The 17988-nt window shown below is 39.3% G+C and overlaps 1 protein-coding gene across 4 annotated transcripts in view; it reads right to left on the bottom strand.

Annotated features, from left to right (window-relative positions):
• Positions 1 to 1342: 1342 nt before the first annotated feature.
• Positions 1343 to 17988, bottom strand: part of TPX2 (TPX2 microtubule nucleation factor) — a 57694-nt gene continuing 41048 nt past the window's right edge. For 2 of the 4 annotated variants that reach the window (XM_024743298.1, XM_024743299.1), the window contains exons 13-18: positions 9781 to 9876; positions 8581 to 8757; positions 8002 to 8148; positions 4390 to 4501; positions 3554 to 3741; positions 1343 to 2152 (exon numbers count right to left, since the gene is read on the bottom strand). In XM_024743298.1, the coding sequence (XP_024599066.1) occupies positions 2042 to 2152; positions 3554 to 3741; positions 4390 to 4501; positions 8002 to 8148; positions 8581 to 8757; positions 9781 to 9876 (831 nt within the window). In that variant the 3' untranslated portion in view covers positions 1343 to 2041. The remainder of the gene's footprint in view (positions 2153 to 3553; positions 3742 to 4389; positions 4502 to 8001; positions 8149 to 8580; positions 8758 to 9780; positions 9877 to 17988) is intronic. The other 2 variants (XM_024743300.1, XM_024743301.1) reach the window with 2 other exon arrangements.

Here is a 17988-nt window from a genome sequence, read left to right as displayed (position 1 = left end):
GGAGAACTCTATTTCTGTTTGAGGCTGATATCTAAATACCATCCTTATCTACCCCCCACCCCCGCCTCTCTCTCTCCCCCCGCGTCCAATCTGTTAGCAAGTCTTGTCAGTTACAGCTTCAAAATCCATTCAGAATCCAACCATTTCTCATCACCTCCACTGCTACCACCCTAGCCCAGGCCACTATCAGCTCTTACCTGGACAACATCAAGAACCTCCTCACTCTCCTGTTTCCAATCTTACATGCCCCCAAGTCCCCATCCTACTCTATTTTCCACACAGTCAGAGAAACATTTATCACCTGACAGAAGAGGACAGTTACTTGTTTATTGTCTGTCTCCCCTTCTAAAAGGTAACCTCCATGAAGTCAAGGTCTTCTATTTCTGTTCATTGCTATATGCCCAGAGACTAGAACAGTGCCAACGTATATATAGTTAGTACTGAATCAATATTTGTTAAATGAACTACACAAGTTGTTATGGAACTGTACATCACATATCTCTAGGAAATGAATAAAGGAACTGCACTTTGTATCACTCTGTGGGCCTTCAGGAGGCCCAGGGATCTGCAAATCACATCTTGCTTTGTTGCCCGTCACTAAATCTACAATGGCTTGTACATAATGGTCACTGAATGAATAAACAAAGGAATATAACATAGGTCTAATATCATATATAGTGCCTAGGCCTAGCCTGGGCAGAAGATGGATGCTTTTATATCTCGTGGCACAGGAAGAGATGACTGGTACAGAGTAGAGTTCATAAACAATATCAAGTCTAAAAGAAAATACACTATTGATAACATGGACCTAGCAAATTCTGTGCCAACTATGAGAAATACAGATATGATTAACATAATTTTTATCTTCAAGGACTAACATAATTTTAGTTATCTTCATCGCTACTAGCTTGTAAACAAGTACAAGTAACTCAGTGGTATAACTGTTCTACTAGAGATATACATAAGAAACATTTGGGAGGCACAAAGAAGGAAATCTTACCTTACCTGAGGAGGTCAAATGGTCAAGGAAAGATTTATGAAAAAGATTTTACTAGAGCTGAGTCTCATAAAGAAGAGTTTACCAGATGAGAAAAAACACGTTTAGAGAAGAAGGCACAGTCTGTTTTGAAGGCATAACAGGCTTCCAGAGTGGTTCCTAGGAGGGAGTTAACAAAATATGGAAGGATATTCTGACATAAGACAGAAAAGTCACAAAGCTCTTTCCTTTAAGGACAGAGCCTATGCTTTTAAAAGTTCCTAGACCCTCTTCTCAAAGTACCCACTTCTCCAATAAGATGTGACCTCCAAAGGGGGACAGATTTAAAAACATCAAATAACAAAATCAGGGAGGGAAGACAAACATATTTATTCCAGTCTAGGTCACTGGAGGACTTAAAACGTGTACTACTCAGCGCCCCCTATTATCATCAGCACCAACAAGGGAAGAACGTGCCTGAACAGCAGGCTCTACCCGAGGCCAGCCGATGGCTGCTGTGAGGTTCCCGTCAGTCAAGTCTCTTCCTCGTCATGCAGTTAATGAGGCTTCCCCCCTCGTAGCGAAGGGCTCCTTAACTCTAAATTCATTTTGCACAGAGAAGAGGAAAGAATCTGACATACTACTGATGGTTCCTCTTTTAATTCATGACTTAAATCCTATCTCAGTATTTAACTATCTTTATTTTCTGATTAAAACAGGAAAAAAAGGGGGGCGGGGGGTAAGGGCAACAGAAATTACACTGTACTGATACAGAGACTTTAAATTCTAGTCAGAGTTAAGACCCATATTAAAGGTCAACTGATGGTTCCAAGGAAATAACTACAGGGAGTCTGGTTGAGACATACATGAGTTGAGTCTCATTATTAGCCACAATAATGTAGGAAAACAGCTCTCAATGAAATTGGAGTCCACACTTGTCAGGCATGGGTAGGAAAAAGCCTGGAGAAATGGGTTCTCTCCATGCCCCTGTGACAAAGAAGGCTCCTGGTTTAATGGGAAGAGTAGCTCCGGTTCCCAGACGGTGTCCACAGCTCAAAGCCGAGTTTAGCAGTGGAATCGAGTGGAGAACTTAGGCGATACAGGCACGGTCAAGGGCTGGTCACTTGACTTGACTTCCACACCCTGGTACCTACGTACTGGATTTGCCTTGTGTACCTGCAGAGTGAGAAAAATAAAGTTACCATTGATAAGGATGTTAGAGAACTACACTTATGGGTGTTTTTGCTCCTCTTCTTGAGAACATTTTTGTATAGTTTTGCAAATCCCAGTCACTAATTTGGGGGTTGGTGGGAGGCAACACAGTCTAGCAGCAAAGCACAAGAGCTCTGGAGCTCAAGTAGGTTTCTATTCAGGTCTTGCTGGATCCCTCAGCTTGCACCTATCTCCAGTTTGACTGTTCAGTACCAGGGTATAACGGGGCTGTACTCAATTGCAGCAGAAAGGAGATACATGTTAAGAATTTGCCAGAGTACAGTCTTAAGATTACTGCGTCTTAGTATTCACCAAAAGCATGGACAAAAATAAGTAAATAAAATAAAATAACCAAGAAAGGTTGCCAGGAGAAGGCATGGTCCCATCCATCCTTCTTACAGTCTAAAATCAACCCTGAATCAAGCCAGATTAGTAGAGAGTTCTATGATACAGACAATCACAAGAGGCAGGATTCAAGTGCTGAAGAAAAGTCAAAACACTTGAGGCTGGTTTTGTGAGTACATCCAATCAGCATACGGTAGCTTGGATTTTGTCAGGAAGCTAGTCCCTTTAATAGTTTGTCCCTAGAGCCCTCCTGTGGCCAGTCACCTCTACCAACAGCTGTATCAGCTGCTGGCTTAGCACTTTTAGACAAAACCTCAACAACTTACATACTGCTATATTCATCCTTTTACTAAGCATATGAAATTCTATCTAAAACTGTGTTCTTCCTTATTAATGCAGTTAATGTGGCTTGCTGCCCTCCTAGTGAAAGGGTCCTTAATGTGAATTAAGCTTTCTTTTTGGATAACTAATATTTAAATCATTATCTAGTGTTAACATGGAAGGTCACCTGGACTGATATGCACTATAACTCCAAGGAATTTGAGTCAAGTATTAAGAGGAAAATGAAAATATAGTTGTCACACAATTCCCATGTCCTTCCCTACCTATGTATTCTAATTGTAAAACACATTGGTTTCCTTAAGCCTTAAGGCAATAATAAAAAGTTAAATAAAGAGTCCTACAAATATATCACTGTGCACTGGTATAGCACCTGATGTCCTCCTTATTTAGACCCCTGGAAGAAATTCTGACTGAATTCAGGATCAAAGATAAATGTATTTGTTAAATAACTAGCTTGTTTATATCACTTAGCAGATCCATGGATCACAATGTATACATCTTTAGCCTCGTTCACTCCTCAACTTTGTCACCACCCCTGGTTTGTCTGACTTCTCATTTTCACTCAACTTTGATGTATCCTTGGAGGCCACCTTAGATCCTTTCTGGAACAAGGCAAGGTACAGATAAAACAAAACAGACGCAACCATGGGTTAGTCAGTGCTCATGCTGCCCAGTTACCAGTTCTTTCCGTAGTCTGGCCAGCTCCTCCTTCTGTTGCTCTTCCTCCTGTTGCCTGGCCTCCTCCAACTGCTGGGCTTTCTGGGCTTCCACCTCAGCCATTCTCTTCTCCAGCTCCTGCCGCTCCTTGGCTCTCTTCTCAGTGGCCAGCTGAAAAGTTTCTTGAACTAGAGAACCAGAAAGGCCCTCTGAGTACAGAAACAGAGAGAATATTGGTGCACAAGCAAGACTTGCATAAACCTAGCCCCACAGATCTAGCAAGTGATAGATATGCATGGCAACAGAAAGGTGGAGCTCTAAGGAAGCCTAGTTGGGAGAAAGGTGGAGTAAACCACATACAAAAAGTCCTAAAATTTTAAGGACCCCTATAAATCATTGGAAGGGCCCTTATAAATCATCTAATTAGGAGAAAAGCAAGACCTACACAGGTGAAGTAGCTTGCTCAAAACTACACAGTGATTGTGAGACAGATTTAGGAAAAGAATCCCCTTTTCTGAAACACTGCCCAGTGCTTAAGGAGTCAAATGTTTTCTATCTAAGGTTTGCTTTAGGGTGAACTCCAGAAAGAAGTCCTGGCTCTCCCTCACTTACTTGCTACTATCTGGGTGGGGAAAGTAAAATTGTTGTTGAAATGCCAGGTGCTTGTTCTATGAATCTGACCCCAACACACTCTACAGATCAACATAGCTGCTGGATTCAATAAAGAGCTAGGGGAGAAAAAATTAGATCCCCTACAGGCAGATGCTTCTGGTTGACACAGCATTGTACCGACACAACTGAGTCCCAGGAAGTCTAACCATTCTGCCCCAATCCCCCAAGAATACATAAAATACTACCAGTAAGGGATTTTTTCTCTCTCTTAGGAACAAAGGGCTCCTGGGAGATGACGGTGTTTGGACGAGCCTTGAAGCAAGCTGCTTCTTTCTGCTGTTTTAGTTCTTCCTCCAGCTATTAGAAAGAAAATCTGTCAGATAAGCAGCCACACTACTTTCCATAACTACCATCTCAATGACTCAAGTTCGAATGTTTCTGAACAGTTTCATCTACAAAGACAGCAGGTGATTTAATCTAAACTCAATTAAAATCCCTTTTACATTAAGTAGATCAGACTAACAACATCTGAACCCACTGAGAACTAGAAAATACCTTTAAGATACTTTTAAGGCCTACTTAACATCACAAAAAATAAACAAGTAGACCATTAATATACCCCTGGATGTGATCACCTGTAAAGTATTCTCCCTCCCAACCCCCAAAAGAATCTAACCAGAATTTAGTCAAGCCTCTGGATCTGACTATTCATTTATAGGAAATACAGGAGATAGAGGAACATATTAATCAACACGTTGGGAATACAATGAGCAAAATCCAGATTGTAAAACCTATAGGAAAACTCTCGCCACTATTACTCAACATAGTTTTGGAAGTCCTAGCCAAGGCAATCAGAGAAGAAAAAAATAATAAAAGGAATACAGACTGGAAAAGAAGAAGTAAAACTGTCACTGTTTGCAGATAACATGATACTATACATAGAGAATCCTAAAGATGCCACCAGAAAACTACTAGAGCTGATCAATAAATTTGGTAAAGTTGCAGGATACAAAATTGATGCACAAAATCTCTTGCATTCCTATACACTAATGATGAAAAATCTGAAAGAGAAATTAAGGAAACACTCCCATTTACCACTGCAACAAAAAGAACAAAATACCTAGGAATAAATCTACCTAGGGAGACAAAAGACCTGTATGCAGAAACTATAAGACACCGATGTAAAGATGATACAAACAGATGGAGAGATATACCATGTTCTTGGATTGGAAGAATCAACATTGTGAAAATGACTATACTACCCAAAGCAATCTACAGATTAAATGCAATCTCTATCAAATTACCAATGGCATTTTTTACAGAACTAGAACAAAAAGTCTTAAAATTTGTATGGAGACACAAAAGACACCGAACAGCCAAAGCATTCTTGAGGGAAAAAAACAGAGTTGGAGGGCTTCCCTGGTGGCACAGTGGTTGAGAGTCAGCCTGCCGATGCAGGGGACGTGGGTTCATGCCCCGGTCTGGGAAGATCCCACATGCCACGGAGCGGCTGGGCCCATGAGCCATGGCCGCTGAGCCTGTGCGTCCAGAGCCTGTGCTCCACAACGGGAGAGGCCACAACAGTGAGAGGCTTGTGTACTGCACACAAAAAAAACCTGTCAGAATGGACATCAAAAGAAAATCTACAAACAACAAATGCTGGAGAGGGTGTGGAGAAAAGGGAATCCTCTTTTTTTTTTTTTGAAGAGGGAACCCTCTTGCACTGCTGGTGGGAATGTAAATTGATACAGCCACTATGGAGAACAGTATGGAGGTTCCTTAAAAAACTAAAAATAGAATTACCATATGACCCAGCAATCCCACTCCTGGGCATATACCCAGAGAAAACCATAATTCAAAAAGACACATGCACCCCAATGTTCATTGCAGCCCTGTTTACAATAGCCAGGTCATGGAAGCAACCTAAATGCCCATCAACAGACGAATAGATAAAGAAGATGTGGTACATGTTTGCAATGGAATATTACTCAGCCATAAAAAGGAACAAAACTGGGTCATTTGTAGAGACATGGATGGATCTAGAGACTGCCATACAGAGTGAACTAAGTCAGAAAGAGAAAAACAAATATCATATATTAACACATATATGTGGAACCTAGAAAAATGGTACAGATGAACCGGTTTGCAGGGCAGAAAGAGAGACACAGATATAGAGAACAAACGTATGGACACCAAGGGGGGAAAGTGGTGGCAGGTGGTGGTGGTGGTGGTGGTGTGATGCACTGGGAGATTGAGACTGACATGTATACACTAATATGTATAAAATGGATAACTAATAAGCGCCTGCTGTATAAAAAAATAAAATTCAAAAAAAAATGGATGAAAATTAAAAATGAAATTCTATAAGGTCACCTATAACCCCACCATAAATAACTATTATTAACATTTTAGTGTATAACCCCTTTCATATCATATACATGTAAACACATATACTTTTAAAATAAATGGTCATATTATTTATATAAAAAAAGCCTATAGGAAAATCAATCCAGTTTATTCAACATATAAAATGCAAGTAGAGCAGCCTTTAGATTAAAAGGGATTTAGAGATTTATCAAACAAATATAAAATGTGGACCTTTTCTGGATCCTGACTTGAACAATTTAACTGTTTAAAAAATGAGAGATTAGGGGATATATGAATGCTGACTATTTGTCACTATTAAGGAATTACTGTTAATCTTTTTAAGTGTGATAAGAGTATTATGGTTATGAAATTCTTTTAATCCTTATATTTTAAAGTTACACATTGAAGTAGTTTTGGATGAAATGAGATGACACCTAGGATTTGCTTCAAAGTAATCTTGTATAGGCAGAAGTATCCAGTATAGAGATGAGTAGGTAGAAGTGAGATGAAATAAGATTTTCCATGTTTTGATCCCTAGAAAACCAGGTGACAGTTCATGGAAGTTCATTATACTATTCTACTTTTATATATGACTAAATAACTTTAAAAAATCTTTTTGTTATGGAAAATATCCCACATACAGACATTCTATGTCATGGTCCTTGAACGAGAGATTCACTACTGCTTCCAAAGCAACTGTCCTAAGTTCTCCTAGAGAACAGTACCAACAGGGAGCCTACATTTAGTTACTTAAGCAATCATATCTCTTGGGCTTCAAGAGGGATGACTTTCTACAAACAAAGATTAGGCCAGAGCCCCTTTTGGACAGAGTCCAGAATAAGAGACAATATCAATACTGACAAATTTAGGGATTCAGGAGATTTTTTTCCAGACAGGGCAGAATTAGATCCAATTAAACCAGCCAACAACCAATTGACTGTTTTAAATCACCTGTCATCTATAAAGAGCAAATAGCACACTATGTTGCGAAAACAACATACCATATTAAGAATCTATTCTCACCTCTCAGTTTCTTATCAAAGCACCAACAGAAAGGAGTGAACATTTAATGAACAAGTCTAATAACTGGAATAGATGAGATCTTTAAGAATCTCCTGACACAAAAAAAGCCTAACAGTTCTCACATTCCCCAGGTGATCACTTACAGCAGAGATCAGCAAACTTAAGCCGCAAGCCAAATCCAGTTTGCAACCTTGTTTTGTATAGCCCTTGAGCTAAAAATGGTTTTTATATTTTTAAAGGGTTGAAACACACATACACAGAGAACATGTGACAGAGACCACCTGCACAGCCTAAAATAATATATAGCAAACTTTTTTATAGAAAAAGTTTGCTGACCCCTGATTACAGTGACAGCCCCTAAAATAATCCAGTATGTTAGTTCCCAGAAGTTCAGTGTAATGGGTCTACCTATTGTAACAAATCAACAATCAAACAATTCACATTTTAGCTGCTCTCCCCAGCCCCACCTGGTGCTTCCAAGTCTGTGCCTTCAGAGCACCTCTTCTGTCAGTCTCAAAGCAGAAAGGCTCAACCTGGGTTGTATTCTTCACCTTCTTCTCCGGCAGGTTAATGGTGTCAAAATGAGGCAAAGGAAGCGCCTTGAATTTGGGCATCTAATAGAAAAGAAAATGTAAGATTTAAGATAAGGCCTTTCTAGCCAGAAAGCAACAACTATTCCAGAATATTTGGATGAATCTAAAAAATAGGAAAGGCCAGTTTTCAAAGCAGCATGGTGTAGCAGAAAGAGTACTGGGTTCAAAAGGAAATCAAGGTTTTCCTCCCAATATTGCCGATGACCAGCAGCATGATCATGGGCAAGTCACTTAAGCTCCTTGTGCCAGAATGGCACTTAAATAGCCTTATGAAGTATAAATAGGGCAAGTAATTTAATGGCACTTTAAATTACTTGCCCTATTTATACTTCATAAGGCTCTTAGAGGGATCAAAGGAAGTCAGTGATTTATAGTTAAAAGTGCAACATAAAAGATTACCTTTGAGGCATCAAAGAATAGTACTATGCTACTTGGAGGAATGGAAACACCTACCTCCCCTTTCTGCAGTTCTTTTATTTTCTTCTCCTTCTGTAACTGACGTTCTTTGTCTCGAGAATCAAAAGAGAAGGGGCATATTTCCACAGTTCTCCCCACTGGGATTTGGGGCTTAAAAGGCATTCCAAAATATGGCACAGGTTGAGCTCTTATCACTACTGGCTCCTCCTCTTCCTAAAGAAAAAAATGCAGTTTAGAAACAAGATTCCTCGCTCTCTCTCACCTCCTCTGAATGTGGAATCAGAAGACATTATATGAGAGAAGTCATTAATTAAGGCAAGTCACTCAACCTCTCAGGTGTCTTAGCTTCCTTTTCTATCAAAGAGGGGTATCTACCAACTCGCAGGGGTGAAACCAGTGTGAAAGCATTTGATAAACTAACACAATTACTCTTAAAGGATCTAAAATTTTTCACAGGAAGGTTGTAAAAACTAAATGAGATCAAACAGTTTGAATAAAATGAAGAACAGAAGAAAAGTACTAACCAAGCATATACCTTGGCCTCTTCTTTGACCCAGACTTCAGACTCCACTAAAACATGTGACTGGGAGTATTCCCAGTTGCCAAACCCAGAATAGGACCAAGTAAGTTGATTGGATTCAAGCTGGTAACATAAGATTACTGTGTATTTTAGTTTCAAATGAACCTATAAAAAGGCTTATGCCTGAGATCTGCTGTAAAATTACCCTAACTCTGGATATTTATAGATAAAATGGGGGATGTAACAAGAAACTAGCCTGATCAATGACAGTTTATATATTCCAACTTCATGAACCATCACCACACAGTCACCTTTGCAACCCTTGGATTAATGGAGATAGTTAAGGACAGGGTGGATATAACTGCTTAGTATGAATTTTAAAAGTCCCTCACTGAATGGTGACAATAGCTGGGGCAAAATAGAGTATAGGTCTTGGGAACTTTTGATCCACGTTACAACAGGGTGATTTCCAATGCAACAGAAACAAAATAGTTCCAATAAGTTACAACCAGTTACCACTGAAAGCCAAAAGATTCATACCCTTACTAACTACTGTGTTCTTGGAAGAGCAAAAACAGATGATCAATCATTCATACCCATTGTTAAGACAACTCCAGACAAGAGTGATGGCCTTTGTATTCCACCAAGTTTAAGAAAGAATAATACTTAGATTGATTATGTAGAAGGAGTAGAAACCCCCATCCCAGGGAAATCACCTCATCTTCTTTGGTGGGCATTCTGATTCTGTTCTTCAGAGCAAAGGCCGGTGACTTGGGGACAGTGATTGGAAGTACTTTCTTTTCAGGAACACCCTGGAAGGAGTAAGCAACTCAATTAGATATCCTAGAACAATCTCTACTAGGCTGTGTGATGAGATCAATCCCTTTCTTAGAAGTTCACATATCAGGAATCAAAAAAAGCTAGTTATTTCAGTATGTTGTTAACTTATCCAACTAAGACTGGTATGTGTTAATGCTCCAAAGGTGGATTAACATGACAGAAGAACAGCAAATAACAAAAACATAGTTTGACTTACATATTCAACAAAAACAGGATTCATCAAAATCTTTTTTGGTATTTATGAAAAACACTACAAAATAAACTGTCAATATTTTATTGTTTCTCTCCCATTTTATACCCCAATCCCTTAAAAACAAAATCAAAAAGGACTTCCAAATGTTATCTAGGAACAGAATAGATACTGTCCATTCTCTTAAACCTATTCCACATACATCTCTAAAATAAGAACTTATATTTAAAAATATTAACCTCAAAAGGCAAATGGAAAAAAGTACGGGGCAAGGGTTAGCTTAATTTCCTTTTGCCAAATAACTGGACAAAGAACAAGCAGTTTACAAAGATATACAAGAGGCTCAATCTCAATAATTTTTAAAAATATAAAGTAAAATAAAGTATTTTTCACCTACAAGACTGAGTAATAATTAAAAGACTGGTTAATACCAGTGTTGACAGGTGAAGAGAAATGGGCACTCCTATACAGTTGGGTAAGGTACAGAGCACAAATTGGTACAACCTTTAGGAATTAGCTACTAAATCTTTAAATGGTCATACTCTTTCACCCAATATTACATCTCTAGTATTTGATCTCTAGTTTAGTTTTTAGGTATATTTCAATACAGCATTTTTAAATTTAAATGAATAAAAAAATTGCAAATAACCCTATTATCTATCAAAAAAGAACTGGCTAAATCCTTTCTTAAATTGTGGTACATAACTAATTGTGGTACATGACTAATAAGAACCTACTGTATAGCACAGGGAACTCTACTCAGTACTCTGTAATGACCTATATGGGAAAAGAATCTAAAAAAAGAGTGGCTATATGTATAACTGATTCTCTTTGCTGTATAGCAGAAACTAACACAACACTGTAAATCAACTATACTCCAATAAAAAATAATTTTAAAAAATTGTGGTACATCCACACAATAGAATACTATAGTCATCAAAAAGAAGAAAATAAATCTTTATTACTGACAGAACAGTATTCATAATGTTGAGGGGGGAGGGACAAGTTGCTGAAACAAAAAATACTATTATTAAATATTATTTCTGTGTGTTTTTAAGATGTCTTTTAAGAAAAACAAATATATGATATCACTTATATGTGGGATCTAATTTTTTTTAATTATATAAATGAACTTGTTTACAAAACAGAAACAGACTCACAGATCTTGAAAACAAATTTATGGTTATCAAAGGGTGGTGGGGACAGGGGTAAATTAGGAGCTGGGGATTAACACACACACACTACTATATATAACATCAATAATCAACAAGGACCTACTGTATAGCACAGGGAACTCTAAATATTCTGTTAATAACCTATATAGGAAAAGAATCTGAAAAAGAATGAACCTGTGTCTATGTATAACAGAATCACTTTGCTGTACACCTGAAACTAACACAACACTGTAAATCAACTATACTCCAAAAAAATTTATTTAAATAAATTAACTGAATTGAATTAAATTCTTAAAAGATACTTGTGCATATACTAAAAAAATAAAATAAAATGTATATATAATTAATCTAAGCATAGAAAATGAAATATGGAAAGAACACCAAGCTGTTAACTCTCACATCTCTTTGAGGGTAGATTAAAAGAGGGATTTAATTTCTATATTCCTTAATTCTAATACATTCAACTTCTCCAAAGATTTTTTCCCCCTTTGTGATTTCAAAACACTGCCAACATCTCAAATCTTTTCAGACTGAATTATGTATACCATACTATGCACATTATCCAAAACTAACATAATTCTAACTCTCATAGAGTTTACACTATCATGAATCTGGCAATTAACCCTAACTGCAAAATGGTATCTCTAGGGCTACCGTCCTGCATGAAGTGTATGACCAGATCAATTTTAAAAAATCGGGCTTCCCTGGTGGCACAGTAGTTGGGGGTCCACCTGCCGATGCGGGGTACGTGGGTTCGTGCCCCGGTCCGGGAGGATCCCACATGCTGCGGAGCGGCTGGGCCCATGAGCCATGGCTGCTGAGCCTGCGTGTCCGGAGCCTGTGCTCCGCAACGGGAGAGGTCGCAGCAGTGAGGGGCCCGCGTACCGCAAAAAAAAAAAAAATCAAAGCAACCTTGAGACATCCTCAGTAACTCCTTATTTCTTATACCCACATCCATATGCTGGCCCCATCAGCTCTCTATTCTGCTTCCTCTCTAACTCTTCACTGTCATGACACAGGCCACATCATCTATTGCCTGTACCATTCCACTAGCCTTCTAACAGTCCTTCAGCTTCTCTCATTCCACCAGTCCATCTTCTTATACAGTCAGAAGATTTGATGTTACTTCCTGACTTAAAATTCTTTAATGGCTCCTACTGCCTACCTACAAGAGTATAACATATTCCTTGGCATGAAGTACAAGGTGTTTCATAATTTGGAACCCTGCCTGACTTTCCAGGCATACCTCTTGCCCCTCTTTAGGCATCACCCTCCATCCACAATGAACTACTAACAGCTACCAAAATTTAACACTGGTTCTCATCACAATGCAATACCTTTGCTTATGCTCTCTCAGAAATGCTCTGGCTGCTTGGAAGCATCTAACCCTTCTTTTCAAGCCTCCACTAAAGCATCTCCTCTCTGATAAAACCCTTCAATAGATCGCTCCACTCCTCCAGACCTACTGACCCCACTCTCCCCTGTATATAGTCTATCGTGGTACATATGAAACTTCATTGCACTTGTTTATTTAGGTATTCATCTCCTCCTGCTAACCTATGAGTGCTTTGAGAGTAGGGACTGTTATTCCATCAACCCCTAATACCTAACACAGACCTCGGCAAGCATAAGGCATTCAGGAAATGTTTGTTGAATGAATACAGTAAGCATGAATAACAGAATTTATACCTTGGACTTGAAGACTCTTGGACTCTAATTTATACCCTGGGAGACTTCTTAATCGCAACAATGCTGCAACTGCTCCAAACATGTTTGGAATATCTTTCTTGGAGTGGCCTTCAAAGCCAGTTTTAGGGCCATGCAAGGCAATTGCTCAACCTTTACTTTTAATTAAGCAAAATTGTTTCCAGCTCTATTATTTTAGACTACTCAGAAGTTTTAGTTCCCAATGACTTTAGACCAGCCCCTAAGAGCAAATTAATCTTTAAAATATGAAGACTTGCCATCGTTGAAGAGATCCAAAAGACTGTGCCACAGGATCCAAGACCAGTGGCTTTTCCAAAATGCTTTCTATAATATCCATCTTTGGAAAGAATTAATAAACTCTCAAGGTGACCACTGTAAAGGGAATGCTCATTCTGCTGTGAAAGTTCTCATACATTTTCTAAAGAAAACCAGAATCACTAGTATAGTAAAATTTAATACAGCAGAACTTGTAATCAGAATGACAAAAGTCTATGAAATGGGTTTTCAAATAATGCTCGCCAGAAAACGACAACAAAAATCTGTTGTTCTACAACATCCTGGACACCTGTGGACACCAGCCTGTAGCTCGAACACAGTCAAGGATACGCGGTAATAGGAAGTACACTGAGCAAGGAGTCAAGAGGTCTGTTTTAGCCCGGCTCTGATTCCAGTCTGTACAACCTGTATAACATGAGATAGCCTTTTAGTCCTTGATTTTTTTCCTTTCATAAAATATAGTAATTGAAATAAATATCTGAGGACTCAGTTTTAAAATAATGTCACTTTTCCTATTTTTCCCCTCTCTCTGCATCCTCCCAACAGAGAGATGTGCATTTTAAAAGAAATCTCTAATAAGTAAGCCATGAAAGAGATATTTACAAGTAGGATCAATCCTCATAATTACTTGGGGGAGAAGGAAAGGTGATTTATGAAAATCAACCTTGCAGCAACTATTTATCCACACCCCATCTCCACTGCAATCAAAGCCAATAGGGGGCTCAATCAGAAATAAAGAAAAAGACATTGGGTTTCTAGGGACAGAGAAGGCTTCTTGTTTTATTATTTTAAGGTTTTTTAGTTTTAAGCTCCTTGAGGGCAGCGATATTGCCAATTGCATTCCTTTGCATTCTCCACAGCACCTACAAGAAGTAGTAATTGTTCAATGAACATATGTTGATTAGCATTACTGTCCTTATTTGTTTACATGTCAATCTGTTCTCCCAGACTGTGAAAGCTTTGAGGACAAAGGCTGTGCCTAATTCCAGTCGAATTCCCAGTGTCTAACACAGGCTGGTGCACTTCAGCTTGTACTGCTGCTCATGCAGTTATCCAATATAGCAATGCCCATGCTGTGATGCTTAGGTGCTGGGGAAACAGGAGTGAACAGTACAGATATACATGGTCCCTGCGATCAGTGAGTTCACATTCTAGTGGAGGAAAGAGACAATGAAAAAGTAACAAATCAAGTATTTCCTGATTTTCACAAGTGCTCTGAAGAAACCCAACAGAATGTGGAGCTGAAGGATAATGGGGGAAACTCTGAAAGGAAGCTGAGGGCAAGTATCTCTAAAGAGGTGATACATGGTTAGAAGTGGGCATTGTGGGTGGACAGATGACACATTTTGGAAAAGCAGCCCAGGATGGGGGATGGGATGTTAGGGGTGAGCACTTCTCCCTAAGGCAGGGTATGCCCCCAAGTGCCCTGGGACAATTTCTCAGGCCTGTCCCAGAGCAATTAGGAGATTACCATGAAGCAATGTTATATCTCAGGGAGTATGAAAAAAAAAATTTTTTTTTAAGCCTGCTGGTCTCCCCAAGCCCCTAAAATGTTGCTGCTAAAATTACTCACTGGAGAGCACAAGAAACACCATAAGGACGCATGGAAAGAGAGCTTCAGCACCAGGGGACACGGATGGAGACAACAGTGTCAGACAGATAGCTGCATTCCGACTCTGGGAGGCAGGCTCTTCTGCTGCCTGAGGGTCCAACACTAGAAGTTAAGACACCTAACCTCAGTTCTGCCACCAACTTTTAAAAATGTTTCTATGGGCAAGCCACATTCTTCTTTCAAAGCCTCCCGTTCTAAAAAATGAAGAAGAGTGGAAGGGAATAAATACATCTTTGCCTCCTTTTCTGGTTTGCTTCTCTAGAATCCAAAAGTTGAAGTGATGTCACTGGAAATTTCAGTAGGGAGACAGCTGCAAAGAGCCAGCATCAAACTCAGATACTGCATTTGCCAAAATAAACAATGATAACAGCATTGTGGGGTAGAATAAGTGTTTAAGGAGATGACAGGTTCAAATCCTGGTTCTGCATACTAGACACCTCTCAGTATCTCTTTCCTCATCTGAAAAGTAGGGTTAAAAATAGAACATTGTATAACTGATTCACTTTGTTATAAAGCAGAAACTAACACACCATTGTAAAGCAATTATACTCCAATTAAGCTGTTAAAAAAAAAATTATCTCTAGTCGTTATGAGAAATAAATAAGATAATCTGCACAAAACAGTCAGTACAACGTAAGCATGCAATAGTTATTACTATTAACAACACGACTGCTTACTGTGTGTCAGACACTAAGGTCTTCATCAGGGCTCTCTCTAATCTATGCTGCACCTAACAAAGCAAAACTCCAGGAGTGGAGCCCGGGAATCTGTTTATACAATAAAATCCAAGAGGATTCTGAGAACCAGTTGGATTTGGCAATCACTTCCCTACCATTCAGTAGCATCTAACATACTTACCTAGTGTTTTGCTCATCTGTTTATCCAGAATTCTCAACAAGGCCTTACCTGGTACAATGCTACTCTAAGATCTCACTTAACTCCTAATGAACTCTAGTCACCCTTCCCCACTTACCACTTCGCCCCAACATTTCCAAAGTACAACAAACTGCCAAACCAATTTCCTAAATCAGTGTTTCTAAAAATGGAGTTCAGGTAATACCGGTGATATGGAAAAGGATGTAGACCATGTTTTTTTAAAAAATAATCACATATTTTCCTAAGAACCTTTTAGTTTAAAAGGTACCTTCTATTTTAACACAAGAGCATGGACCCTGGAAGCATATTCAGATCCCAGCTCTGCCACTGGCTAGTTTGTGATCTTGGGCAAGTTATCTGACCTCTACAAAACAGACTGATAATAGTATCTACAGTGTTTACTTCATAGGGTTGTTATGAGAATTAAGTAAGTTATCATATAAAGAGCTTAGAATAAAACTTGGCACATAAGCTTTATAGGAGTATTAGCTATTATTGTTATTCATGGCAAAAAGTACTGATTTTCCATTTACATAATGATTTAAATGTTCCCCTTAAAATTACTTTTAAAATGAGTTGATGATTTTAAGACTATATAAAGTCAATTAAAGTCAATATTGGTATAGGAGATACAAAGAATACAGTAAAAATCGAGAGGGTGATAGGTAAATTAAATAAAAAACAAAAAACTTGTAGCAGGGGGAAAAGCCAGGAGCTTGGAGAAAAAGATGTTATTAAAAGTAAGGTGCCAAATGCACGTTACAGAAGCCTCATGGAAGTTATTTCTCTTTTCTGGGCCTTGGGTTTCTGATGTGTAAAATGAAAACACTGAGCCCTTCTGGGTCTAGGATTCTGAGGTCTGCATACAAACTACAGTTCCCTTGTTGTATTCAGAACAATTTCCTCACCAGGTAATGACAAAGAAGGCACAGCTCTTGGAGACTAATCACTTGAGTGGGCAGAGGTTTCTTAAAAGTTTGCGTAACAGGGCTTCCCTGGTGGCGCAGTGGTTGGGGGTCTGCCTGCCGATGCAGGGGACGCGGGTTCGTGCCCCAGTCCGGGAGGATCCCACATGCCGCGGAGCGGCTGGGCCCATGAGCCACGGCCTCTGAGCCTGCGCGTCCAGAGCCTGTGCTCTGCAGCGGGAGAGGCCACAGCAGTGAGAGGCCCGCATACCGCAAAAAAAAAAAAGTTTCTGTAACAGAGTCTAGCCTATCATACGTATGCATAACAGAAAAAAAGAAAAAAGAAAGAAAAAGAGAAAAAGAAAAGCGTTGTGAATAGAAAAGAGGTCTCATGTGCAGAAAGCTCTCAAATTGAAAGAAGATATCGGTGAGGGAAGAGAGGAAGAACCATTTGTAAGCATCACCATGCTTTTTTTTTTTTTTTTTTCGGTATGCGAGCCTCTCACTGTTGCAGCCTCTCCCGCTACGGAGCACAGGCTCCGGACGCACAGGCTCAGCGACCATGGCTCACGGACCCAGCCACTCCCAGGCATGCAGGATCCTCCCGGACCGGGGCACGAACCCACGTCTCCTGCATCGGCAGGCGGACTCTCAACCACTGCGCCACCAGGGAAGCCCCACCATGCTTTTTTTAAAGCCTGGAAAATATAACTTCGGATTGCTTCTGACTTAGTGCTAAGAAAATAAACAAAACTAAATAGCCAGTCAAAGGTAATACAGTTGTCCCTCAGTATCCTGAGGGAATTGGTTCCAGGACCCCCAAAGATACCAAAATTCGAAGATGCTCAAGTCCTTTACATTGGTGTAGTATTTACATATAACCTATGCACATCCTCCTGTATACTTTAAGTCATCTCTAGATTACTTATAATACCTAATACAATGTAAATGTTATGTAAATAGCTGCCTGAGAGCAGCAAATTCAAGTTTTGCTTTTTGGAACTTTCTAGTTTTTTTCCTGAATATTTTCAATCCATGGTTAGTTAAATCTGCAGATACATAACCTATGGATAAGGAGGGCCAACCGTATATTGGTGCACACTTTCACTTAAAACTGTGGGGACCCTAAAGGATAAGCAAAAAGAAAGAGGACGGGAAAACAGTTCTTAGTACCTGGACATAAGGTGATCCAAACTGGGAGGAGGATGATTCCCCATCTGCCCAGAAATATACCTGAAAACCATCTTTGCACTTATGCAGGTGCTGAACTCCATTACTTCTTCTCTGACTGTGGCATCTCCTCTTGATTGTATATTTTCTCTAAAATCATGACTGTGAGCCCA

The sequence above is a fragment of the Neophocaena asiaeorientalis genome, unplaced genomic scaffold (assembly GCF_003031525.2).
Source record: "Neophocaena asiaeorientalis asiaeorientalis breed wild unplaced genomic scaffold, Neophocaena_asiaeorientalis_V1.1 scaffold82, whole genome shotgun sequence".
NCBI lineage: Eukaryota > Metazoa > Chordata > Mammalia > Artiodactyla > Phocoenidae > Neophocaena > Neophocaena asiaeorientalis.
This window is presented reverse-complemented; position numbering and strand designations above follow the sequence as displayed.